Raw genomic sequence first — 26,933 nt, 5'->3', positions numbered from 1 at the left:
TATATTCCATCAACTCCAGGAGCCTTACTGGTCTGTAGGCTCGAAAGTTTTTTCATTAAATAATCTTGCGAAATTTCAATATCATTAGTTACATATTTTTTAACTTCGCTCCCGCAATTTCCCATTGCCACAAAAGGTTTTTCATTTGTAAATATCGATGCAAAATAACTGTTGAGTTCATCTGCAACGGCAGCTGGTGTATTTATTACTATCCCCTTTCCCTTACGTTCTGGTCTGTTCCGATCTGGTTTGTCCTGCTCTTCTTGGCATTTATATATGTAAAGAATTCTTTATCCCCCCTCTTTGCTCTGTTTGCTAGTGATTTCTCATAAACTGCCTTTGCCTGTCGAACCTTTTCTGTGGCTCTATTACACATCACTTTGTAGCTGTTATAGGCTTCAGTACTTTTTATTGCTCTGTAACCTTTCCATGCCACCTTTTTCTGCTCAAGTAATGTGGCAACTTCACTATTCATCCGACTTGGAACCCTTCTCGTGGAGTATTTTTTTAATGGTATATACGCATTCAAGGCATCTGTGATTAATGTTTTAAAAGCGTACCACAGTTCAATTGTATTCATTCTCAGCGCGATATCTACCCAGTTAATAGAGGCCATGCAGTACCTTAAGGCATCGTAATTTCCTTTTCTGAAATTAAAACCCATTCCTTTGCCTTTTACTTCTGCTACCTCTCTCGTCATCATCCACCGTAGAACTCCGTGATCACTTCCTGCTACTGGTTCCTCTACTGTCAGCCCTGTTATGTCATCTGATTCATGTGTGATGATGAGGTCTAGGATATTCTTTTCTCTAATACTTTCCCTGACATGTTGATACAAATAACAGTCATCTAGTTGATTTAAAAATTTCGTTCCCCATGTTGAGTTTCCTTCCCGTTTACTCCAATCAATTAGAGGCAAATTGAAATCACCCACAATAAGGCATTGACGCTTACTTGCCCATTCCATTTGCATGTAGAGGCTTTTGTCATAATCTTCACAATCACCTGATCTGTAGATTACTCCTACTCGCATTATACCTTTGTTTCCAACTATCTCACACGATACAGACTCTATTCTAGCATGTGAAATATCTGAATCCGGGAAAGCTATCGTCGTACATAATAAATACTGGATTGCATTCATGCTGTATCAAGCTCTGCAATTAACCTCACTATGCGCGTTTGAAGTTTGATGAATACAACAAACATATAGCCAAATGAAGCATTAAAGAATCATAATTGGCAGAATATGCGTTGCAATACAATTAGGCATACAGTAATGGGACTTTGAGGTAATGGGGGAAAAGAGACTTTGAAAAGAGAAAAATAAAAGAAGCCTTTTGCGTTAAGAAATTTGGTCAGATAGCTTTAAACAAAAACAAGGGGAGAAACATAAGAAGACTTTTGAATGGGCTTTTCAACAGCAAAATTAAGTAGGGACTAACGCAGCATGTCTGGGGGACCGGAAGCGAGAGGCTGTGAGAACACTGGATTGGAGACGCCTTATTATGTTATGTAATTATGACATCAGCTGTTAGAGAAAGGTCAATTTGTAATTCTTGTTCTGACTCATTATACATGAACAAGAACCAGGTAAAGGGTTTATAACGTAATGTTTGTTTATTAAAATTATTTATCGTGGTATGCAAGGCGTGTGCGAGCAGTTTATTTCTGGATGGATAACATCCCCGAAGAATACGTCTCATTTAAAGACATGATTAAACAGCTCAGTCTGCTGCATTCTTGTTAAAGCAAACAGCCCAGTCCACTTCTACTCTGAAACTGTTATTGGCTAACGGGTCGGATGTAGACACAGTGCTCACATTCCTAAAAATAGTGCGGTAACTTTTATTGGCGAATTACAGCCTTTAGTTTCCCTTTCGTCCCCAAGCCTCAAACAACATGACAGCAACGGCAGCCCCCCACCCCCATTTGCGTTCAGGATCGCGTATTGATTTCTAAATGATAAGATTTTAAGTCCTCAATTTTTTTAAATTACGATCCTGTTATTGCGGATTTTGAGTATGCTTAGTTTCTGTAGATAATACAAGTAAGGACTTAAAATTTCTGTAACCAGTATTCTCAGGTTGCTTTATTCTTAACCGCTCGTTGCCCTTAATTGAAGCTCATCATATATATTGTAGAAGACGAATGAATTTTCCAGGTTCTGTAGCAATTAATCTCCCAGAATTCTGATTTTGACCCTAACAGTATTTTTGCCATACTTTGACCTTAACAGTATTTTTCGCTGAGTGTCACACATCTTACTATTTCTCTTTTCCCTTCTAGGCTGCAACTGTATCGTGTTTGACGACACCTATGGTAAAGAATACGGAGTCTTCACCTCCCCGAACTGGCCCGTCCCGTATGAAGATAACATTGATTGTCTCCTCTATACTTTCTTGGGGGAAGATAACGATATTGTAGAAGTCACCTTCGACGAGTTTGACGTCCAGAAGAAAAATTTGGAGTAAGTCGCTTTCTTCATAACTCTTCGAAAATGTACTTTCTCGTTTTTATATATATACATGTATATACATATATTAAACTTTGTTTTATCGCAAAATTTCTTCGATTTGGTTTAAAATAAGCCAATTGTTTTATCAGAATAATTTATATTGGTATTTATTACTTAATTTTTATTTTACGATTACGTAAAACTTGCGACACGAAAGAAAGATTTTTTTTTCCTGGAAACAGATAAATATCCTTAGAACATAGTTTACAGATTCGTTATATTGACATTCATCACTTGTTGCCTTGTTACCCGTCTGAAAACATGTGCTTTTGTAAAGGGCGGCTCTAGAACGTCAGTTCATATCACTACAAAACAGTATCACTACAAATGGTACAGATATGTGTGTGACGGAGGTTTGTGTGTATTATGTGTATGTTCTGTTCTGGCTACTTGGCTACCCAGAATTATCAATCACCTGGACAGATGATTCTGGGTACTCGTCCACACCATGGGAGGTGGGCAGTCCCAATAGTGCTAATTATGTCTGAATTCTAAAATGATAAAATCTGATTTAACAGGACGGGTCCCATTTCCAATGAGCAACCTCCAAATAGGCGGCCAAACTTGGCTCACACGGACATCAGAGAAGAGGAGTTAAATCCTACAAGCGGCTCAATCCTACTAGTCTATACCAAATGCCACATGAACAAATCGCAATCTCTGCATGCACGCCGTATTGGCGACCTGAGCCAGCTCCCTTGCCTGGCTCATCTATTCCACCCCTCCCCGGCGGGTGGGGGAGGTGACGGTTCCACCGTATCCCCCCACGCGCCACCCCCATTCTTACTCTCTGGTGGGGCATGGGCTTGCCCCACTGTAAACTGGAGCTGTCTTCTCTATCGGCTCCATGTCTCTGCCTTTCCCCCCCAGTCTTCAATCTACTCCCCCACTCTACCTGCACGCAATGCCCCACACAATCTAAAATCACCTTCGCCCACTACTTTTGGCCTCTCATTCCTAGCGCCTCCCTGCCACGCAAGCGCATAGAGGGTGTGTATATATATATATATATTTTTTTTTTTAGGTCCTAGCCACTGAAATCTCAGGAAATTAGGTGGCAGGACCTGCCAGAGTAAATCTTAGTCGACTGGCGTTTCCTGGTCTGCCTCCACGGGGCTAAATTGGGGCAACGTTGGGCCTCAGTAGGAGTCCAGCGGCTAAATGACCAGATGAACAACGGTACACGACACTACACATGTACAATATCCATACACTTTTGAATATCTGGCATTTCCAGTAAACTGGCACACCCATCACAATGCAAGCAATGCGGAGATGGGGGAAACCCCTGGTTCCGCTTGACACCAAACACACTTTAGACTTTATGTCTCAATTCGAGACTCTGACCCACTTGATGTTGCCAAAAGGTGAGCCAGATTCCTCTGGGGGCCCACTCCAGAGGAAAAAAACGAGGTGGGTTCCCGTGGCGTCTTAAGGAAAAAAAAGAGAGGATTCCCGTGGCGTATTAAAAAAAAAAGAGAGAGAAAGAGAGATTCTCTCTCCCCTCCCTCTTTTTAATAAGCCACGTATTAAAAAAAAAATTGAGATTTACTCATCTACAGCAATCATACAGCGAAATCTACTGTTCTGTAAACTGCTGAGATTACCCATCTGTGTAATCCGTTGTGATCTAATATCGATCACTTCATTTGATTTCTGTGCTGGGTAATTCTATTTGATATCAGGTTGTATTATAAGCGCTAAGGTATTTTTCGTCCTGAATCACTTTTATCCCCTTTCCTTATACACTGGTGTGCAAAACTTAAATACCAACACTATTTCAAAAGGTTATAACCACAAAATCAAACGAAACAGCCTGTGGCGACTTGCATAACTGTGGTCGTTCGGGAGAAAGCTGGCGCACATGCAAAAATTTGAATCATGATGAGAGAGCTCACATAAACAGATAAAAGCAGAAGTGCAGTTCAGCAGTTATGTGCAAATTACCGAATGGTGAGCAGGATTGTTACAGACGTTCGATCGGTTTCATAAAGTACTACTACAGAGAACGAAATGGCCAGTAGACATCCTCTGGATGACTTTACCCGGGGTCGAATAATTGGGAAGCTCGATGAAGGTCGAAGTGCGAGGAGTGTGGCTGCAGAGTTCGGTATCGCCCATAGCATCGTCTCACGTACGTGGTCGGCCTGCAGAACGACAGATACAGCTGTTCGAAGGACCAGTGGTGATCATCCACGAAAAACAACGCCCAATGATGACCGCTATATACTCCTACAGGCCAAGAGGGACCGACACCAAACAGCGAGATCAATTGCAATCTAGCTGCACAGGAGCACAGGATATCGCAGTTTACTGTGACCAGGCGACTCCACAAAGGAGGGCTGTTTGCCCGACGGCCAGTACGCTGTGTCCCTTTAACACCTGCCCATCGGAGACACCGTTTACAGTGGTACATCAAACACACCGTTTACAGTGGTACATCGAACACAAGGACTGGACAGCAGCGCAATGGAGTAAGGTACTCTTTACTGATGAGAGTAGATTCAGTCTCAGCAGCGATTCTGGACGTCAGCTAATCTGGCGAGAGGTTGGCACACGGTATCACCCCACAAACATCACTGAAGAGATCGATATGGCGGTCGAGGTGTTCTCGTCTGGGGAGGCGTTATCATGGATGGACGTACACAACTCTAGATACTGGAAGGCGGTACTGCAACCAGTGCACGCTACTGTACTGAGGTGATCCTTCCCCATGTGCGTCTGTTCCGAGGTGCCATTGGCCCCGAGTTTGTGTTTATGGATGATAACGCCACACCGCACTGCAGCCGTTGATATGCTTTTGGAAAGTGAGGACATTGTACGTATGGATTGGCCTGCCGGTTCCATCGATCTAAGTCCCATCGAACACATATGGGACGCTCTTGGGAGACGCCTAGCGGCACGTCCACACCCACCAGAAAATGGGTGTGGACAGAGGAATGAACGACATTACCGCAAGAACTTATCAACAACATTGTTCTAAGTATAGAGAGGCAGTGCAAAGGCTGCATCGACATTAGAGGTGACTATATCTCCTACTGAGGGCCACCTCTTTCCTTTGTTCCATCTTTGGCAGTGATGCATCTGTATCATGGCAGCGAGGGCTATGTTGCCATTTTTGAATAGAGTCCCTCTATACCGTTTTGTTTCCTTTGTTGTGTCGGTGTTGTTTCCTTCATCATTTCTGTACCTCCCGAGGGTCCTTTGGTTATGCTTTTTCCCATATCCATGCCACGTCTATGAGAAGTTACAGGTGAAAACCTGACTGGTCCTTAAGTTTTGCACAGCAGTGTAGTTTATACTTAACTCGTAGATTTCACCTAGTTGTTTAATATTAAATTTCAGTAGCCATTTTTCAGACCATATCTGTAACCGGTCCCAGTCATCTCGAAGCAACATGTTGTGGTCGATAACTACCCTTCCTTCCTTTAATTCATTAACCAACTTTGGTTTTCCTATACTCCTTTCAATGTCATTAAAAAGATTAAAAACAGGGGAGTGCCCTAGAATTAATGCCTGAGGAGTTGGGCTGCTACACTGGAGCACTCTGAAAAATGACTATTTATTATCGCTCCTGTCACCTGTCTTTTAGCCACCTCTGCTCTTAGGAAAAATTTACCAGTATTTCCAGTTATCTCCATTTATATGATAGGATTGCATGCTGTACCGTATCAAAAGGTTTGCTGAGGTCAAGCTAAATAAGTTGTTTCTTGCATCCGTTTTGTGACTTCAAAAGGGATTCAAAACTTTCTAATGCGTTAAAGATGTCATTCCTAGATTTGCACTTGTATGAAACAATCACCCTCTGCCCATTTGAAGACATTAAAGAACCCATTTTCTTCAAGTTTTCATTGTTTTCGTTAAGAAGATCTAGTTTTTGACACTATTCATGAAAGCGATTAACATAGTATAAAATGCAAATCTCTTTCACTCAATATACGCTGCTCTACTTCTGAAAGCTGAAGTTCCTCCAAAATGGAAAAGAGCGGTTGCTCTTAAAAGAAATCTTTTTTTTTTGTTTTTTGTAATAACAAAATTCATAAAATCGGTCTTTACAAGTAACTCAGCCGTTAAAATCACCGCTTACCCGCCATGTGGAAAAGGCGAGTTCGAATCCCTTCAGGAATTTAACGGCTTTTTTTTCACAACGTGGCTGAGTTACTCAGCCTCAGCAAATGTATCCATTTTCTCCCAGAAAACCAAATTTACCACAAAATAAAGGCCTCCGTAGCCCAAGTGGTCAGGAGCTGGAGTCCAGTAATACATGCTCATTGAGTAGACCGGGGTTCAAGCCCCTGACTGCTAAATACGATTGATCTGCCAACCCACACTGGACCAGCGTGGCAGATTATGGTCCATTCTCTCAACGTGAATTGTTGAGGAGGCTTCCATCCTGCAGTGGGTTAATAATGGCTGCAGATTCATTTATTTACACGCAGTTGCAGACAACAATATACCGACGCCTCATAGCCCCTGTTGCTTTGGCAGTTAACACGTATCTAACCTTTCATAAAATAGGTTATTTTAGAATCTGATAGTTTTCTTCAAAATGTCCCCCATTCCGATATGCTTGTCCGAAATTATAAAGTGGATGTGAAAAACAGTAGTTCCGATTAGGAAGTAATAAATCAAGAAAGGGGTGTTAACTGTTTGGCAGAAAGATGTTTGTATAGTTACAGAGACCATCAGCCACTTACTTTATTCATTTCACTCGTTTAAATTACATTCCTTTATTATTTTTACTTTTCTTAGTATATTTTAATCTGTTAAACTTGCATTTTGTGGCCATATAAAATTTACTTCAGATTTCCGAGCAGATTATGCTTTAAGGTGTTCAATTGCCCAAGAATATTGTTGTAGTGCGAAGAGTTTGTTTTCAGAAACGCGATACTGAGCCACTGAGTTAAGATATTTGTATTCCCTAAAACATCAAGCAGAAGAATACCATTAATCAGAAGACGAAGCTCAGCGGTACATTTATACGTGACATAATTTTTTCGTCGATAAGTACATAATCTAGCCGATTCGTTTTCGTGAAATGAAGTGACTCACTTTGTCGTGCAGTGAGCATAATTAGAAGAAGCAAAACAAAATAATTTGATTTTAATTTGTTTTTTTTTCCCTCGATGTCATTTGTACATATTTATGGAAAGATAACTATTTCATGGTACGAATGGTTTTTGTTAGATGTCAAGATATTATCTGCCTTGTTCTGGACTGTCAAGTCTTTCAATTAGTGCGTAGCGTGAAGTTATTTTTGTTAGTTTTTTTTTTTTTTTTTTTTTTCAAGTTTTTGTTTGTTGCTATCGTTCATTCGTGAGTCTAAGTAAAACCAAGGCGAATGCTATGGTATCGATGGGGGAGGGGGCGGGTTCCAGGTGAATAGTTGAATTTAGGGGACCTTTTCTTTTGTTAAAGTTGTATTATTCCATTTGGGGGCTCTCCCTTCTGTGTCGGCCAGAGTGCGTCACATCGAGTTGGCCACCACCTTTCTCCCCTTTTGCAAGGCCCTGCAAAAGGGGAGAAAGAATATGACATTTAATTAATGTGAAATAATATCATCTGGTAATTCAGTCTTATGACTAGTCAGGTCCTCTGGATAAGCTGTCTCCACCTTTTTCTTTTCCAGTTCTTTCTGTCTTCTCTTGCTCGCTCATCATTGGTTTCTTGGGATATGTTTGCTTTACAGGGTAGTTTCCCGTTGCTTCCCCTGTTGATAGTAGCTTCCCCCAACTGAAGCTGCGTTTGCTGCCGTTGACCTGTTTAGGTTCCTCCGCCACCAAAACTCGGATTACCGGCCGACCTACCTGTAATCAGATATGTAGGCCCGGTCTTCATAGAATGTTGACGGGAAGGCCCTAGATATCCTTCCTTCTCTCGTCTACACCTGACCTAGATTCCCGCTGGGATTGAAACCCAACCTTCTTCTAGGTTGCTCAGGTCCCAGGGACTAATTGGGACTCTCCATCCCAATTCCACTCTCACTCCGTGGAGGTGAGAGTGGAATTGGGATGGAGAGGCTCGGTGAACCCGTTAGTAGGTTCGTGTATTCCGCTTGCACATCACCTTGGCCCCTAAATGTGGAATAGTGGACCAAAAATCGAACCTTAGAAAATTTTGAAAATGCGTAAATTTTCGTTTCTGTAAATTTTACGTTCAGTTAATCATTAAATCAAAACTAAAATCAACAAATGAATCAGGTGTTTTAGGTGCATTCGCATATGCGTAAAGCGCCTATCGCCTTCATCATTTCCATCCCTCTTCAAATAACTCGATTCTCAGTGGACGGATTTTCATGAAGTTTAATATTTGGCTCTTCTAGGAAGATTCATCAAGCCTCTCATATCTCATCAATGGAACGTACGCTGATTGTAGAATTAATAGCGGATGCGCAGAAAAGAAATGTTCTTGGTTTAAACAGTGAGCATTTGAAAATGCTGTTTTTTTGTTATCTGTTTACTAAATGTATAAATCATGAATTTTCTTATTATATTCAACACAGAAGACGCGTGGTATGCATGTTATATTTCAGTTGTTATTAAATATATTACACTTATATTATTATAAGTGTGATATATTATCAACAACAATGTGATATTGTATTATTATTATATTAAATATATCACACTTATTACACTTTAGAATTACACTGGAATGACTACTGCAGTTTACTGAACCACTGTTTACTGGTCAGAAGTTAACGAAGTCAGCCAAAATATCGATATGAAAATAAAGGCTATCGGAATATTAAGTTGTAGCTTTATAATTACTTATCTCAATACAAAGATAAGCTAGTCTGCATGACTATTACTGTCCAAACTATTTATTAATTACAATTAAGTAAAAAATCCTCAAAATTAGTTCAAAAACTAGCTTCAAATTCAGTCACACGATATAGCTTTGATCCCAGAATTCCTCAAAACAAAATAAAAAATAAGGCAATAATAAAATCATAAGAATAAGTAAAATACAGCATATGATTGCACCGTGAGAAGTGTAATTGTAGTACTGTATTAGTTTTGTTAAGAAATTTTGTTTTTGTTAAGAAAGATTTGTTAATAAAAAACAACAACAACTGGATTTGAATATGTTGTTATGTTCATATCTGAGGATTTGTTTAAAATGCATGGTAACAGATGCTTTAGGGGCAAAAATAAACCATTCCCAGTACTGAAACAGCACGTGAATAAAAACAATCATTTTTCTGAGAATTTTCATAAGGAAGAGCGCAGCTGTCTATATTCAGAGTATTTCATAGCGTGTATCCCGTACTTTCAAGATCGATTCAGCACCTGAAAACAATGAAAACAGTTGATATAAACATGTGTCTGATTCTGAATGATTACGATGCTGTGGCTATTTGAGTTTTTTTTTATTTAAATCCTAAAAAAAGTAGTGTTTTCAATAGCAAAAAATAATAAAAAATAAAAATTATTTATTCTTACTAAAAAAATTTCCAAATTATATTAAATAAAAAATAAATTAGAATAAGGACATATACCAGGTATTAATAAACATCTGCTTATTCTTATTTTTTACGCTATTATTTTCATTCATATTTCATTACTGAAAGCACCAAAACGGAACTTACTAAAGATAGTTCTTTAAAAAAAATCAAAACAAAATCTATATTTGGATGTTTCATAACATTGCGGGTCGTGCTTTTTCATTGTATTCAAACCAATCCTGAAAGCACGTCCCACATGTTATGAAGCATCCAAATATAGAAAGATATTCATTTGGTCAAAGACACATCCAAGGTTTTGTTATTAGTACCGGCTATAGAATGTCATTCTAAAGAAGAGGAAAAACTTCCATGAGAACTTTTTGACTGAAATATTAATAACACACGCGAGTACATTATACACGACGACAACTCGAACAGTTGATATTCTACTGTTGACCTCTTATCAGTTGTCACCAATTTCATTATGCCGGCATTTTCTTGCCATTTCATCCTGTCGGACTTTTAAATTATCGGGTCAAGCTGTTTGCATTTTTATCCTTTAGGTGTTTGTAACTTTCATTGATTTTGTCATTGTTATTGTCGATAATTTGAACCAAACCAGACTCATACTCTCTTAATTGCTTTGAAAAAGTTCGCCATTTTTTCCACTTTGTTTTTGTTCAACACACGCTTCTTGTCTGTTTATTTTATGATTTGTGAAGAATCATTTTCGTACGATTATTGCCAAAGGTTTTATTCTCGAATACACTGTTTGCAGTGATTTGTCTCATGCGATATTTAAAAGAATTTACACTTGTGTAATACCCCTAACCTGTATGACTTAGTAAGCATACTAAATACAGTACCCTATTTCTATAATTCTTAAATTAAAAAAAAAAAGTATTGGTATTCTCTGTTCGGCAACACATTTACAGTAGATTTTTATAACGTGGGTAATTATTTTATTCTTATTATCATCATTACTAGTTGTGAGTTGATACAAAAGTGTACCACGTCAACTAAACTGCAGTTATTATGAAAATTACGCTGTTTCAATAAGCTAAAATCGATTACTATAATTAGATCACATTAACATTACGCTTCTGTAAAATCAGTCAAAATTTTCAGATGGTAATATCAAATTCGAATAGTCCAGCGAATAGATCTCTTTGAGAACTATTCGCTGGGAGCAAAGTGGAGGGGAAATTGTTGAAGTTAAACATAAAAAAGGCACCTGGAGTGGACGGGATCTATCCAGTTATATTAAAGGAGGCAGCAAAAGAAGTAAGCAAACCCTTAGCCATAATTATGAGAGCTTTCTTGGAATCAGGGGGAGGTCCCCATGGACTGGAGGTGTGCAAATGTATCACCAATTCACAAAGGGGTTTCAAAGGGTGACACAAGTAAATATAGACCTGTTAGTTTAACTTGTGTTCCGGGGACAATAATGGGATCATTGGTTAAAGAATCATTGCAGGATCACCTAGACACTGCAGTAATAATTCAGACAGAGTATGGGTTTGTTAAAGGGAGGTCTTTCTGACCAATTTGATTGGATACTATGATGTGATCACAAAGGAACTGAAGGCCAAAAATAATTTTGATATCATATACTTGGATTTCAGGAAAGCTTTTGATACTGTTGCACATGGAAGACTTCTGTACAAATTGGAGAGGTATGGCATTAAGGGTAAGTTGCTACAATGGATAAACGGATGGTTGAGTGGGAGACGATAGAGAGTGGTAATCAATGGACACTGCTCTTCGTGGACAAATGTTATCAGTGGAGTTCCCTAGGGGTTCAGTGCTGGGCCCATTGTTGTTTTGTGTATTCATCAATTATATTGATGAAGGTATATCGGGTATAATATCTAGCTTTGCAGATGATACAAAGGTTGGCAGGGTTGTTAACGACAGTCGAGACAGTATGCTGCTCAACTGGATCTAGATAAGTTGGGCAAATGGGCTGAGAAGTGTCAACTGAAGTTTAACATTGACAAATGCAAAGTACTGCATATGGGTAGCAATAACTGAAGAGAAACGTACCAACTTGGTGGTATTACACTCAGGGTAGTGGAGAATGAAAGAGAACTTGTGGTAATTGCGCAGTCAGATATGAAGTTTTCTGAGCACTGTAGACAGGCTGCCAGAGTAGGCCATGGGGTTTTGTCAATGATATATAGGAATTTTGCTAACAGGGACAGGGAGGTGATTATCTCGATATACAAGGCAATGGTCAGGCCACACCTAGAGTACTGTGTACAGGTCTGGGGGCCTCATTTTAGGAAGGATGCAGAGTTGCTAGAACGAGTACAAATAACCGCAACAAGATTGGTGAGGGGAACAAAGGAGTGCTCTTACGAAGAAAGGCTTAAGTTCTGCAAATTGCAGCGCCTCGAAAGTAGGCACCTGCGAGGTGATCTGATTGATATGTATAAGGCCTTGCATGGGTTGAGCAAGCTGAATGCTGGTGGGATTCTTCCTCTTTCTCAGATTAAGAATCTGAGGGGGCACAGATTCAAATTGAGGAAAGACAGTTGTAGAATAGATGTGCGGAAATTTGCCTTTATCCAACGGGTAGTTGATTGGTGGAACAGACTTCCGTCTTTTGTTGTGGAAGTTGATAGCCTAAATGAATTTAAAGCTGAACTGGACAGGCTATTTGGAACGAATGGAGGGGTTAAATGGGAGGGTTTTTTTTTTTTTTTTTGGCTGATGCTGCATCAGCTTGCTTTCTTGCATCATATACCTCTAATAATGCTAATGCTTTGCTAAGACCTGCAGTACGTTCATTTCATCCAGACCATTATATAAACATTCAAATATAAGATGAATCGTGATGTTATTTTTTGATTCAAAATACTTGTAATGTCTGATTTTTATGTTCACGAATAAAATTTTATTAGAATAATCGATAAAAACATCTAATGAAAAAAAGGTTACAAATACCGAATGTATAGTTCAAAATAAGAAAGGATCAAAGTTGGTACAACGATGAGCAGTAAATTCATATATTCCCAAGAACCCTTAAATCTACAATTGACAGAATTACAATCGCATTTAATAAATACGAACGATCTTTGAAGAGGAATAAGCCAGAAAACAATTTAAAATGAAGCCAATACTGATAATCTACTGTAAGCTATTCTTAGCAAGAAATTCCAGTTTCAGACTTTACGGCAAACTAATGATGTTAACACTTAATATGGAGGATTTTAAAACGGAAGGCTTTGATAGACATATGAAATTTGCAGAAATTAGCCGTTTCGCCCACTGATTGTTGTCACTCAGTCGATGAAACGTTTAAGGACTCGTCCTGAGAAAAAAACTATCATTCTGGATTGAAGAAAGACTTAAAACTTCTGCCAGTCTTCGACTGCCATGGGAGCCTGAAAAGTTCTGTGTCTACTACTCTATATTGTCGAATATAAGGCCAAATATAGTAGTCTATTGCCCCTCGACGTGGGCACCTGTACATGGTGAGGGGACCTCCCAGTGATGCTGTTGGTCTTCCAGATTAGCATAACTGGGATTCTAGGGTTACATCATTGGAATCCGGCGTGTGCAGCCGTGCGCCGCGACCCGTGGAAACTCGGAAAATGAGCTTCCAGACCTGTATGCAGTATTCAAGGTGTGGCCTGGCCATTGCCTTATACAAAGAGATAATCACCTCCAAAGAGATTATCCCTGCTCGCAAAATTCCTGTATATCATTTATAAAACCCCATGACCTACTCTGGTAGTCTGTCTACAGTGCTCAGAAAACTTCACATGTAACTGCGCAATTACCACAAGGTCTCTTTCATTCTCCGCTATCCTGAGTGCAGTACCGCACAGTTGATATGTTACTCTGGGGTTGCTGCTTTTGCTACCCATATGCAGTACTTTGAATTTGTCAATGTTAAACTTCTGTTGCCACTTTTCAGCCAATCTACCCAAATTTTCCAGATCCTGTTGCAGCATAATACTGTCATTACTGTTATTAACAACCCTGCCAACCTTTTTTATCATCTGCAAACTTCGATATTAAACCTGATATACCTTCATCAATCTCATTGATAAATAAACAAAACAACAGTGGACCCAACATCTAACCCTGTGGGACTTCACTAATAACATTAGTCCATGAGCTACCCTCTGTATTCTCCACGCTAAACCACCCTTTTATCCATTGTAGCAACTATCATAGTGCTCCAATTTGTACAGCAGTCTTCCATGCGCAATACTATCAAAATCTTTCCTGAAATCCAAGTATATGATATCAAAATTATTTTTTCATCCAGTTCCTTTTTGACCACATCATAGAATCCAACCAAACTGGTCAGACAAGACTTCCCCTTGACAAACCCATGCTGTGTCTGAATTATTGCTGCAGTCTTGTCTAGATGATCGTACAATGCTTCTTTAACTAGCGACTCTATTATTTTCCCTGGAACAGAAGTCAAACTGACAAGCTGTAATAGGGTGACTAACATAGACATGTTAATTTATCGGCTACAGAAAAGAATCAGTTGTTTAATGTAACAAATTAAAAGCACCTTCCTGTTGAATAGGAATAGGCTACAGAATGAAATAATATGCCATTCCTTGATTGCATCCATTTGGGGTACCCGCTGTAATCTATATACTGAACCCGAAGAAAATGTGCATGATATGTGTCTTTGATTACACGTGGTTCAAATAATTATTGTATTCGTCTCTATCTTTCTAGCCCTGTAAATTTAGTAAGCAGACACTTGTATCTGACGTGGCGCATATTCTTTCCAGAAGTCAATAATGAAAATGCAAAATGTTAAAAAGAAATGCGTGACACTTTAGTGATTACTATTAGAGATTAGTGTTAAAGTTCTTTGATCCAAATTTTTACCGCAGCATCTGCAAAGAATGTGGCGCCTGTGGGTGTCTCAATATTGTAGTTTCTCTTTCAGATAAAGATTGCACCATTTGTAAAAAAGTTTCGAGATTTATAACTGAATCGTGTTTGTTCCACCTCTTTTTCATCCACATCAGCCTGTTGCATTCTTTCATCTGGTGATATCAAAATAGTTCTAGAGTAGTCGTTAAATGAGAGCTTCTGTGTATTTAAAGCATTTTCATTGTATAAGGTAAAGCATAAAAATGTAATACTGAGTTTACTTTAAAAAAAAAAATAGTGAGTTTGCTTAATGGAATTGTGAGCAATAAAACTCAACCGTGACAGTCTGGTGGACAGCTGCGAGGTACGGTAAGTAAAAAAAATATTCCTGTTCTAAAGAAAACCATGTCCCTTCTTCTTCTTCTCCACATCCTTCTCACCACTTTCTTTCCCCTGGCCTTCCTAAAAGAGCCGCCAAACTTCCTGTCAAATACTGCTTTATTCCTGAAAATTCCATCAAAAGCTTCAACAGAAATCTTATGCTCTCTTTCTTTCTCTTCCTCTCATTCTCTCGGCAGGTGCATTTACGGCGACTTCGTGAAGTTATTTCTTCACCTTGCGGAGGCAGCGGTGAACGAGAACACGCCGTGGAACGCTGTGCTGTGCGGGAAGATCGCCGACATCGACCAGATCCACTACTCCTCCGGGAACAGCCTCATATTCGAATTCCACTCCGACTGGCAACACGGCAATAACACGGGATTCCGAGGCACATATCGCTTCCTCAGCAAAAGTAAGTGTCTCCTTGGGGTGTTCCGTCGTCAGCAGCCCGCAAACAGGTTATCGCGTCGCTGTCGTTCGTGACCTCCGTGGCGTTGTTGCACAGTCAGCGCGAACACTGATAAATTATCTCTTTCCTATTTTCGAATGGTGATGCGGGCGAGAATCACGTGGGCTCGGTGTAATACGTGGCAGCTGGCTCGAGCGGCGTTCAACGTTATGCGTTTTTATAAGAAACGAAAGACCACTTGGCGATGCTGCACAGGACGCTTGCCATAGCGAAATGTACTCGGCGCAGGAGTAAATCGTTCAGAAACCTGGAACAGTTGCGAGCGTGAAAATATGGTTGTCGGACAATCGCTTTTCCGTGGGCTATAAAACAACGCTTATTTCGCGGTTGTTACGGAACGGTTTGACTTCCACCACTCTAATGATTCCGTGTTGCGATGCTTTTCCACTACAACTGTTCCGTAATGTGCCCTAACTTTAAAAAATATTGCGCGTATAAACAGTCTGATGCGATGATCTCCGATTGTTTAAGACAAAATGCGTCCCCACGCTCATATATGTAACGTAGGAGGCTGTAGGACACATTTTGTCTTAAACATTCTCCGGAATGTGAAGTAGTGTGTGTACAGAATTCAAGAAGCTGAATGGACCGCGCCACTTTGAGATTTATTGATGTATTAAGCGTTAAAATTAATGTCATTTGATGTGACTATCACTTAACGACGCAGTTAATGCATTATTCGTGAGCCATCATTCATGTTTCGACAGACTTAAATGAGAGAGAGAGAGAGAGCAACAACAGCACTTGAATGAATTCTATATTTGTTTTTAGCCGTTTGCTAGTCCAAGATTTGTTTACATGTAGTTATTCCTTTAAAGTCTTCACAGAAATAATCTAGAGAGAGAGAGAGAAAGAGAGAGAACTGTCGTTTAATGAAATATAAGTTCCAGCCCAAAACGGGCTTCGTAAAACTTAAAGCAGTTTCTTTTAATTTGTTCCTGTATTTTATCATTTTAACACGAGAACATTCCTATAATGTTAGGCTTTTAAAGTGTAATGAAAGGTATCCTCTGTACTTCTTTCTAAAATAAGAAAAAAAAACAAAAACTTAACGGTCTTCTTTTCTTTTTCTGCGTTACGCATAATTTCGGAATCCTTCTTTTTTTTATTTTCAGGAGGTCAACATTTATATGATTTAAATCCATATCAAAATTTAAACCAACAAAAAAATTAACTCTCCTGGTGGGAGGAAGTTTAAATTAGTTGTAACTAAACTTGTACGGCGTAACCCATTTGGGCTTCGTACCGGGTGGTTTCCACGATACACGCTGACGTAACCGATGTTAAAGAATTAATTAAATTTATATAAAGAATAATTTACAAAGTTTACGCTATTTTTTATAAATTCTTTTAAATTAGTCCGATTTATTTGGTTTATTAATTAATTGATGTTAATTATTATTTGTTTTCTTTTACCATAAAATATTTGAAGATTTAAACTCTGGCTAAATGTGGAAATGTGGGATAATAGGCAATATTCAATTCTAATTAATACATCTAAGCGCCACACGCATCATACATTATAGCGCGTTGTTTATTTGTTCACGAAAATTAAATATGGCGTCTTATGAAATGATCTTTAAACTTTTTTTTAATAAATTGATAAGTTATTGCTGAGCCAATTTTAAAATAATCACGTGCCGCTAAAATGTGCAACAACGGCAAGGGTACGGTAGAAATTAAATAAGCCTCGCAGAAACAGCGAACAGTATCCACGACTTTCTTAACACACTCTTTTTAAGGAGCAGAATTCGATGAGTTCGTCGTGCATGACTGTCAACGAATGGAATATATTTATCATAGATATTGTGGTTCGTGTATTAAAAATACTTTAACAGTGTTTTTATAAATAATTCAAGTTTCCTGTCGTCGAAAATGAAGTCCTTTTCATCCCAGATTTGAGTTCAACCATTTCAGTTTTGAACTCAACATTCCATCTCACTGAAGCACCATCAAATTGCAGGTTCGACACAATATTTTAACTTCTTAGGGAATGAAATCGGCTCTAATCTTTGTAAAGTTTTAAAAAGACAGCGTGAACATCTCAATTACAATTATGCAGTGATTATCAGCGCATTTAGTGAATTACTTATGATTTATATTGTATTTTTTACTGATCTAAGAGATCACATTTTTTAACCATGCATCAGATTGTCACTAAATATTGTGGTCGAGTGAGAGAGGTCAGTTGTTTAAAATACGCACTGATACAGTTAGGATCATGGTGTTTTCTTATTTTATTTTCATGCCCGTATTCACTGAATTTTCATAGTCTTAATGGACTAAAAACTGGAATTTCTATCGGTGATATAAATTACTGTCTCTTTTTCTAGGTGGAAAAGAGTTTTATCTAAAGAAGCCAAATTCAATTTATTATATTAGGGCCACCCATAATTTTTTATATATGCCCATATATATATATATATATATATATATATATATTATGTCTGTAAATTGCGTGTGTTCCTCTGGTCGATTTGCCTGTTTCGCTGAACGAAAAACCCCAATTTCTGAAGGAAAAAAACCCTTGTTATATACGCCTGAGACCGACAAACTCAGCCACGGAGTGAAAAAAGCCCATTAAAGTTCCTCGCATCAGTGACGAGTTTCGAACCCGGGCCTTTTCCACCCTGTATGGGGGAGGACGGTGACGATACGACTTTGCTACGCAGACCATCTAAAGAAGCCAATAAAACTTCCTCCTTTCCCTGTAAATATCGAATCAAGCCTTTGTTTTTTTTTTACGTGATGTAGAAAACAGCGGTTAACAACACTGTTATAAGAGCAAGTTATGGGTCAAAATGCATCTGTTTAATTTATATGCGTTTTAAGCGAGATAATCGTGCGTCCGAAGCATATCATTGGAACGAAGCGCTAACGTTTCTTCACCTATTAGTAAACAGAAATTTCCGAAGAACAGCTAATAAAAACAATAAATTCACTACCTGACAAGTCCACCACAGGAATTGACGCATTACCTCTTTTTAGTCTAAAAATTGCTTCTTATTTCATCAGCAAAGAGCTCACTCAACTCTACAACAAAGTACTCAAATTTGCACGGGTGCCTTCAAGCTGGTTATCATACAGAGTCGTGGCAGTTCCGAAAAAGCCTCAAATTGGTCGGCTGACTTCAGACCAATATCAATTGCCTCTCCCTTCCTGAAATGCCTCGAGAAGTGCATCTATAATGATGTAGCACTCGCAATCTTGATGTATAGGCCCGAACATACCCATTACGCCATGCCTAATAGATCTACTGTAACCTGTCTACAGTCCTTATCACAGAAAATACTTCACGCCTTGAATGACAACAAAGATCTTCACACCATTTTTCTGGAAATGAAATCTTCTTTCGACTCAGTCCAAATAACGCCTATTCTTGCCTTACTTGAAAGATTCTACGGGATATGCCGAAATATATTCTCGAGATCTTCAATAATCTGCTCTCTAGGAGAATGCTTCCCTTCACAGGCAATGGCATTACAGTCTCTAAAAGCGTTGAAGTAGGGATCCCACAAGGTGGTGCTCTTTCAGCCTTGTTATTTGCAGCAGTATTCGTTCCACTACTGGATCAAATTTCAGCGTTCTTATCTTATACTGGTGATATTGTAATTTATGTATACTACTTGCAATGCAAAAGCCATGTTGGTGATTCACAAGAAATACAAACCTCCTCTGAATCTGTAAACAGCTACCTAAATACATTCTGTAAGTATGCCAAATTTTTTGGCCTGTCAGTTAATCCAGAGAAGTCAAACTATCTCATCTTTACGCCAAGTCGGATGACTTCTGCTGATACTGCTTCTTCTATACCTCCGGAATTGGCAGGAAATATTCTGACTCCCACAGACAGTATTTATACACAAATTCCTAGGAGTAATCCTTTGATGCTAACCTCACCTATAATAAATAAATACAAGCTCAGTATTCCAAAGCCCTGCGAGCCTTCTGGGGAATGAAAATAGATCTGTGAAAAACGCACAATAAGCAAATAAACAAGAAATACCTTGCAACTTACTTCTGTAGTGTACTCTCCTATGCCGTGGAAGTTTGGTCGGCGGCACCACCCACCAGCCTCAGGAAACTATGGGGCCTCGAATTCTGAGTGCTGAAGTGGGCCAACTTGTGGTCTGCGCTCTACTCCAACCTGCAAAACATGCCCACAGTTCATAAAGCCCATGTGCAAAAAATAAAGTCACTCCTTCATCTGTGCTCAGCTAAGCAGGATCACATCAACATCTGGAACATAGTTGGTTGCGTTTGCCAGGCAGACATCTCCGCATGCAGTACCCCCATGCTATGCTCAAGGCTCCAGAGGTTACAGAATTTTCAGAGACACTTTCCAAATATGATTCTGGATACTCTCAACTCGCTCAACATCGACCTGTGGACTGTAGACAAGGCATATCGCGATGGCATCTTGTCCTATCTTGCTGTTTGTAAAGGACATTTAGTTTTTCAGTTTGCTGTAACTCAGGGCCTCTCTGTTAGATTCCACCTTTTATTTATCTGCTCTGTAAATGACATCAGCTCATTGTTTTCTGAGGCTACAGCTACTTCTCAAAATAGCGCCGCATTGCAACGATATCTTTACGTAATAGAACGGAAATTAATGTTCTAAAAGGAAAATATTGCTCTTGAAAGCATTAATTACCATTCTTTTGCATCAAGACGTTTCCACCAGCAGAGCTAAAGATGGGACTAGTAGAATGGTATTACTATCTTATTACGTTAGTAGTACCATTCTACCAGTCCATCTCCAGCTCTGTATTTATCAAAGTCAACTTGCATCCTTCAAATCGTATATGTAAGTGCAGGTCTTAGTTAGCCGATGTCGTTTCATGTTTTGCTCAATTTGTAGTCCATTTTTTCGTTGTAATTACTTCTTCATTTTTACAGTTTGATTATTAATTTTGTTTTTTATTTATTAATAATATTTAGGTTTTTTTTACTATTAAAAAAATCACTTGTGTAAACAACGCATTAAAAGATTCCTCTGTCTTTCTGTGTAAGGAATCACTATTTTATACAATTTATGTAAATAAAGAATCTTATTATTATTATATACTATACGCTATAATGATACAACACATTATTTCAAGCGTTGTGGCGTTATAATTGCTTACCCCTGAAAAGGTGGCTGTTTGGACGTAATCTTGAGTAATGCAGTAGAGTTCCTGTACAGGCTTTTTTTTTTTTTTTAATTTACAATGTCCAGTCCAATTTCATCTGCGATTTTTATAAGCACCAGAAGCGTATAGAGCACAGTTTTTCATTTTACGAAATCGATTTGCCCCCCCCCCCCCAAAAAAAAAAACGTAATTCTTCAGAGCTTGAAATTATACATAGATCTCTACATAGCCTAGGCCCAACAGCATAAGACTCGAACTACGAAAGCTATATAGTCATTGTAAATGTCCGGCATGGCCTCTCTGTGTGCATAGCTATAAGCAAATTGGATTCGAAACTTAGAGGAACGATCTCATATTGTAGAAGCACTTCTCCACTTAGTCCATCATCTCTTACCTTACGTATTGTGGATATATCTCGTCACCAGGATCGCTCATATATTTTTTAACGTCTTCACAATTGTTACTTGCTCATCGAAGAGACGTCAAGCAAATTTGAAACTCGAATCTGGGTAGGGGCATATACTTTAAATAAAAAAAACAATATACTTCTCCAGTGGAGAAGGTGTGTGTTACTACTATGCTACCCGCACGGACGGACATTGGGTGTACAGTAATTCTTAAGAGGAGATAAGTAAAGGGCAATAGGTTAACTAACCAACACCAAATTTGGTAAGAAGGCCCCAAAGACTATTCTAAATAAGTTCTGAAATTTTTAAAAGAATCAGAATTGCTGTTAGAAATGTATTGAATTTTGTTGAGTATCGTGTACTTTATACACAAAATATGCCTTATCATTTTGGGTGTTTTAACCACATCTTTTTCTTTTTTTATTTCCTACAGTTTTACATGCTCGATGATTTCATTGTCGTATTCGTTTTATTCATGCAAAAAATTATTTGGGTTAATTCTGGTGAATTTGATATATGTTATATGGATTATGTTAGAGGATCATCATCGGTATTGTGTACCCTTATCCCATAAGTGCTGTTGCAATTTATCATTCAGTCTTCGATATTCATTTAATTAATTCGCATTACTTTACATTTGCTTTATATATTACAACTGCCATTTCAAGTAACAATTTATTTAAGAACTCTCAGTTAAGGGCTGCACACGAAGAGAAAGAGGAGGAGGGAGAGAAAGCGGAACCAACTAATTTAAAATCGACAACCAATTTCCTTTCTGCGATCCAGAAACAGATGCATTTGCTTAACGGGTAATTACAGAAAATAAATTGCTTGAAATGCTTACAAATGTACAACATTGAGATTTGCAATCAGAACAAAAAGAAAAATACTGCTTTATTCTTCGATAATTCGCAGTTTGCTACCAAATCAAGCTGTGGAAAACTCAATGGGTTTTCCACAGCTTGATTTGGTAGCAAATCTACTCTAAGAAAATCTCAATTTCGTTTATATAACGTCTGTCTTTCGGGCCTTAACTGAATCAGCGATTTTCAACGGTTTTCATGCCACTTCAGGATGCTGTAGTTTTTAGCGGGGTATAGTGAAATTATAAATTAAAAAAAAAAAACACGATTCAAATTAATGATAATCCTTTATGGATGCCGCAAATATAGCGGAGCAGCAGAAGAATTCCTGAGTTACATTGGACGCCGTTGTTCTTTGCCTTCCTTTTCAGTTGCAATTGTAAAAGACCAACGAGCGACGAATACAAGGACAATACGTCATGAATCATCTATATGCCATCCATCAATACGTCATCCATTAATGGGTTAATGGATGACGAACTAATCAGCAGTACGCCAAAATATATAAAAAAGAAGAGTTATTACAGTTCTACCAATGTTGCCGTCTCCACCAATCTATCTATGCTGTCTGAACTATGACCTTCGGTCCCATTGCCTCATGAGTTTTTTTTTTTTTTTTTTATTCTCCGAACGTCGGTATCTACTGCTGGAATTGAGCAAAAGGAAACTTTATTGGTAAGCTCAGCCCAAAGCATCTTTCAGCAGTTGTCGACTGCAGCGTTTTTGTCACCACTTAAATAGTAGTTGTTGGTAATATGGATTTAGTCAGGTTGTCGACAAGAACGTTTGCTGTCATAACCTACCAATGAGAGTTACAACATATCGTATTTATACTGCGAAAAGTGAGTTTGTATACTGCTGCCTTCGTAGGTAGCACAGTTAATAAAATCACCGTCCTCCCCACACCGGGTAGAAAAGACCTCAGTTCTAATCCCATCAATAATGTGAAGAATTTTATAGGCCTTTTTACAATGTGACTGAGTTAGTCACTCTCAAGTGAGGGAAGCATAGTTTTAATCTGGTTTTTCGTCCAGAAACAGAAAATCGACCACAGAACACACACAATTTACAGACATGTTATATGGCTCATCATGGCCCAAGTTTCTGATGCGCTTACAACAACCAACCAACCAATGTATACTGCTCAGAATTGCATTCTCACGTCGTTGGCTTATTTTAGTGGTTCCCAAAGGAGTACCGCCGAAAACTGGTGTGCCACGATTCTTTTCAAGTGTGCTTAGGAAAGATTAGGAGAAACCCCCAAGAGATTATAAAAATGTCCATTGAGTTCAGTGACTCACTATTTAGATGAGCCGTGAATATCCGTATTGTAACTTCAAGTATGACTTAAGTGACAAAAAATTGGGAACCACTGGCCTGTCGGACTAAACAAAATGCCTTGCTCTTTTCTTATCGGAACGTATCTGTTGCGAAAATTTACAGCTATTCATAATTCAGTTATAAGCCTCTCTGATCCGAGCGATTCTTTTTCTTCGTATTTGGATTGTGAAAGTCATGTATTGCAATTAAAATATCAGAAACGTTTAAAATTGAAGTTAAGTGATCTATATTTGGTCAAACTAATTTAATGTGCCTTTAAGGGATTCTTTAATTTTTAGGAATAATCCCTCAAGTATATCCAGTACTCTGTAGTTACAACTATTATCTACTTGAAACAAATAGCAGCGATTCTTTTTCTTTTTCCATTTAGATCACAACGAACAAAGTGATTGTCGTCGAAAAACTCATTGTTTGAGACAGAGGAATCCAGCCAAGTTTCACTTATGAATAGAATATTATAATCATTTAAGAAGATACAGTCTGTTAATGTTACTATTTGTTTTTCTAGACTCTGAGGATATTGTAATTAACATCTAATAAATTTCTGAGAAGGATTCCGTAATTATTTAACGTTGATTGCTGTCTTCGTTGGTAGGACAGTTGGTATAATCAGGGTCACTCAGGTCTTTTCCACTACACTCCTGGTGGAAAAGACCCGATTTCGAATACCTTCACTGACCCGAGGAATTTTTATGGTTCGTTTTCAAAACGTGGCTGATTAGTCTGTCTCAGGCGAAGGTAGTCTGGATTTTCTCCCGAAATCTAAACTCGAGTTTTTTGTCCAGCAAACAGCAAATCAATTGATATAATGTTAGTGTTTGGGATAATTTCTTTATGACCAAGATTATACTGTATGTTAAATGAATTATATGTTGAGCATAGGTTTCAATTTCTTTAATTCAATACCTATTTCTAAAGGAAATAATTAATTGTGCACTGTTCTGATGGTTCAGAACCAGTTATTTATATTAGTCCCGAATCTAAGGCAATTAGTTTCCATGAAGCAATGGGACTACTCTTAAGATTCACCGTTCAACGGGTCAATGCCGTTTCACCGTGTTCTGTTCGTAGTGAACTGTCGAAGTCTATAAGTGGCATCGTTTTAATTGTAGTAGTGGCATGTGATGCAAGAAAGCAAGTGTATGAGTTTATACAGCATCAGCCGAAAACAAAATCACACATTCCCTCCATTCCCGCCTGTCTAGTTCCTCCTTAAATTTATTTAACCTATCAACTTCCATAACGACAGATGGAAGTTTGTTCCAGAATTTAAACACCCGCTGGCTAAAGGCAAAAATCCGCACATCTATTCTACATCTGTCTTTTCTTAATTTGAAATTATGCCCCCTTAGGTTCGTAATCTGAACACGTGGAAGGATCCCATCAGAATTCAGCGTGCTCAACCCATTCAAGGCCTTATACACCTCAATCAGATCACCGCGCAGGTGATTAGTCTCCAGCCACTGCAATTTGCAGAACTTAAGCCTCTCTTGGTAAGAGGATCCCTTCATTCCCCTCACCAATCTTGTTGCCCTTCTCTGTACACGCTCAAGCAAATCTACATCCTTCCTAAAATGAGGTCTCCAGACCTGTACGCAGTACTCAAGGCGTGGCCTGACCATTCTCTTATACAGAGGGACAATCACCTCATTTTCCCTGCTAGCAAAATTCCTATATATCATTGACAAAACCCCATGACCTGCCCTGGCAGCCTGTCTGCATTGCTCAGAAAATTTCATATCTGACTGCACAATTACTCCCATGTCTTTTTCATTTTCTACCACCTTAAGTGTAGTACCACACAGTTGGCACGTTTCTCTGGGGTTACTTCTACCCATATGCAGTACTTTGCATTTGTCAAGGTTAAATTTCAGTTGCCACTTAGCCCATCTGTCCAAATTTTCTAGATACTATTGCAGTAGCACACTGCCATTACTGTCATTAACAACCCTGCCAACCTTTGTATCATCTGCAAACTTTGACACTAAGCCTGATATACCTTCATCAATAACAAAGAAAAATATACAAAACAACAGTGGACCCAACACCGAACCCTGTGGACTCCACTAATAACATTAGTCCACGAAGATCACCACCCATTGATTACCACCCTCTGTCTTCTCCCACTCAATCATCCTTTTATCCATTGTAGCAACTTACCCTTAATACCATTCTGCTCCAATTTGTACAATAGTCTTCCATGCGAAACAGTGTCAAAAGCTTTCCTGAAATCCAAATATATGATATCAAAATTATTTTTTGCATCCAGTTCCTTTGTAACCATATCATAATATCCTATCAAATTTGTCAGACAAGACTTTCCTTAACAAACCCATGCTGTGTCTGAATTATTGCTGCAGTCTTGTCCATATGATCCTGAAATGCATCTTTAACCAGTGACTCCATTATTTTACCCGGAACAGAAGTTAAAACTAACTGGTCTGTAATTACTCGTGTCACCCTTCGATCCCCCTTTGTGATTTGGGGATACATTTGCACATCTCCAGTCCGTGGGGACCTCCCCTGAGTCCAAGAATGCTCTCATAATTATGGCTAAGGGCTTGCTTAGTTGCATTTGCCGCCTCCTTTAATATAACTGGATAGATCCCATTCACCCCAGGTGCCTTTCTTATATTTAACTTAAACAATTTCTACTCCACTATGCTCTCAGTTATTACAAAATTATTAAGCACCCTGCTACAAGTTGATAACCTCCTGCCATTTTCAAACCTTAATAACTCCTCATGTATGAATGTAGATGCAAAATACTCATTCAGTTTGTTTGCTATCTGAACAGGATCATCAACAGTCGAACCATCGATATCAAGTGGACCAATCGGATTCATCCCCTTCCTTAGTAAAGAAATCCTTGCTGTTTTTCTTAGCATCCATTGCCAAAGATTTCTCGTAATCTGCCTTCGCCTGCCTAACCTCATTTTTAACCTGATTACAGACTAGCTTATATCTGCCATAGGCTTCTGAGTCGCTTGATAATTTATATGCATCCCATGCATTTTTCTTCTCTGCCACGAGTCTCATTAGTTCATTTGATAACCATTTAGGCCTAATCCTTGAACAATATTTCTTAATAGGTATGAAACTTTTAGTAGCTTCCACGATTAATTCCTTGAATGCTTCCCACTTAGAATTTACTGTTGGTAACATCGTCAGGTGATCCCACTGTACAGAATTTAAAAACTGTCTGAGACCACTGTACTCACCCTTACGGAAGCAAAAACCCTTTCCTTTACCCCCGATGGTAATTATATCTTTAAGTAAATCCCACATCAGTACACTGTGATTACTGCCACCTAGTGGTTCCGTTATCTTCAGATTTTTAATACACGAATGATCACTGCTGATAACCAGATCAAGAGAATTACCCTCTCTGGTTGCCTCTCGAACATGCTGCTGCAGAAACCAATCATCCAATAAATCCACAAAATCTTACTAGTGTGTGAGTGACGAACCCCCAAGTTCCAGTCAATATCTGGGAAGTAAAAATCCCCCATTATAAGACA

At 38.7% G+C, this 26,933-nt stretch overlaps 1 protein-coding gene across 2 annotated transcripts in view; it reads left to right on the top strand.

Moving 5' to 3' along the window:
• Positions 1–26,933, top strand: part of LOC150088245 (suppressor of lurcher protein 1-like) — a 1,375,230-nt gene that overhangs the window by 902,547 nt on the left and 445,750 nt on the right. For both annotated transcript variants that reach the window (XM_090370656.1, XM_090370655.1), the window contains exons 5-6: positions 2,290–2,470; positions 15,398–15,612. In XM_090370656.1, the coding sequence (XP_090226782.1) occupies positions 2,290–2,470; positions 15,398–15,612 (396 nt within the window). The remainder of the gene's footprint in view (positions 1–2,289; positions 2,471–15,397; positions 15,613–26,933) is intronic.

The sequence above is a fragment of the Mastigoproctus giganteus genome, chromosome 3 (genome assembly GCF_048544385.1).
Source record: "Mastigoproctus giganteus isolate SK-2022 chromosome 3, ASM4854438v1, whole genome shotgun sequence".
Classification (NCBI taxonomy): domain Eukaryota; kingdom Metazoa; phylum Arthropoda; class Arachnida; order Uropygi; family Thelyphonidae; genus Mastigoproctus; species Mastigoproctus giganteus.
The sequence above is the reverse complement of the archived record's forward strand: the minus strand, read 5'-3'. Positions and strand labels throughout refer to the sequence as shown.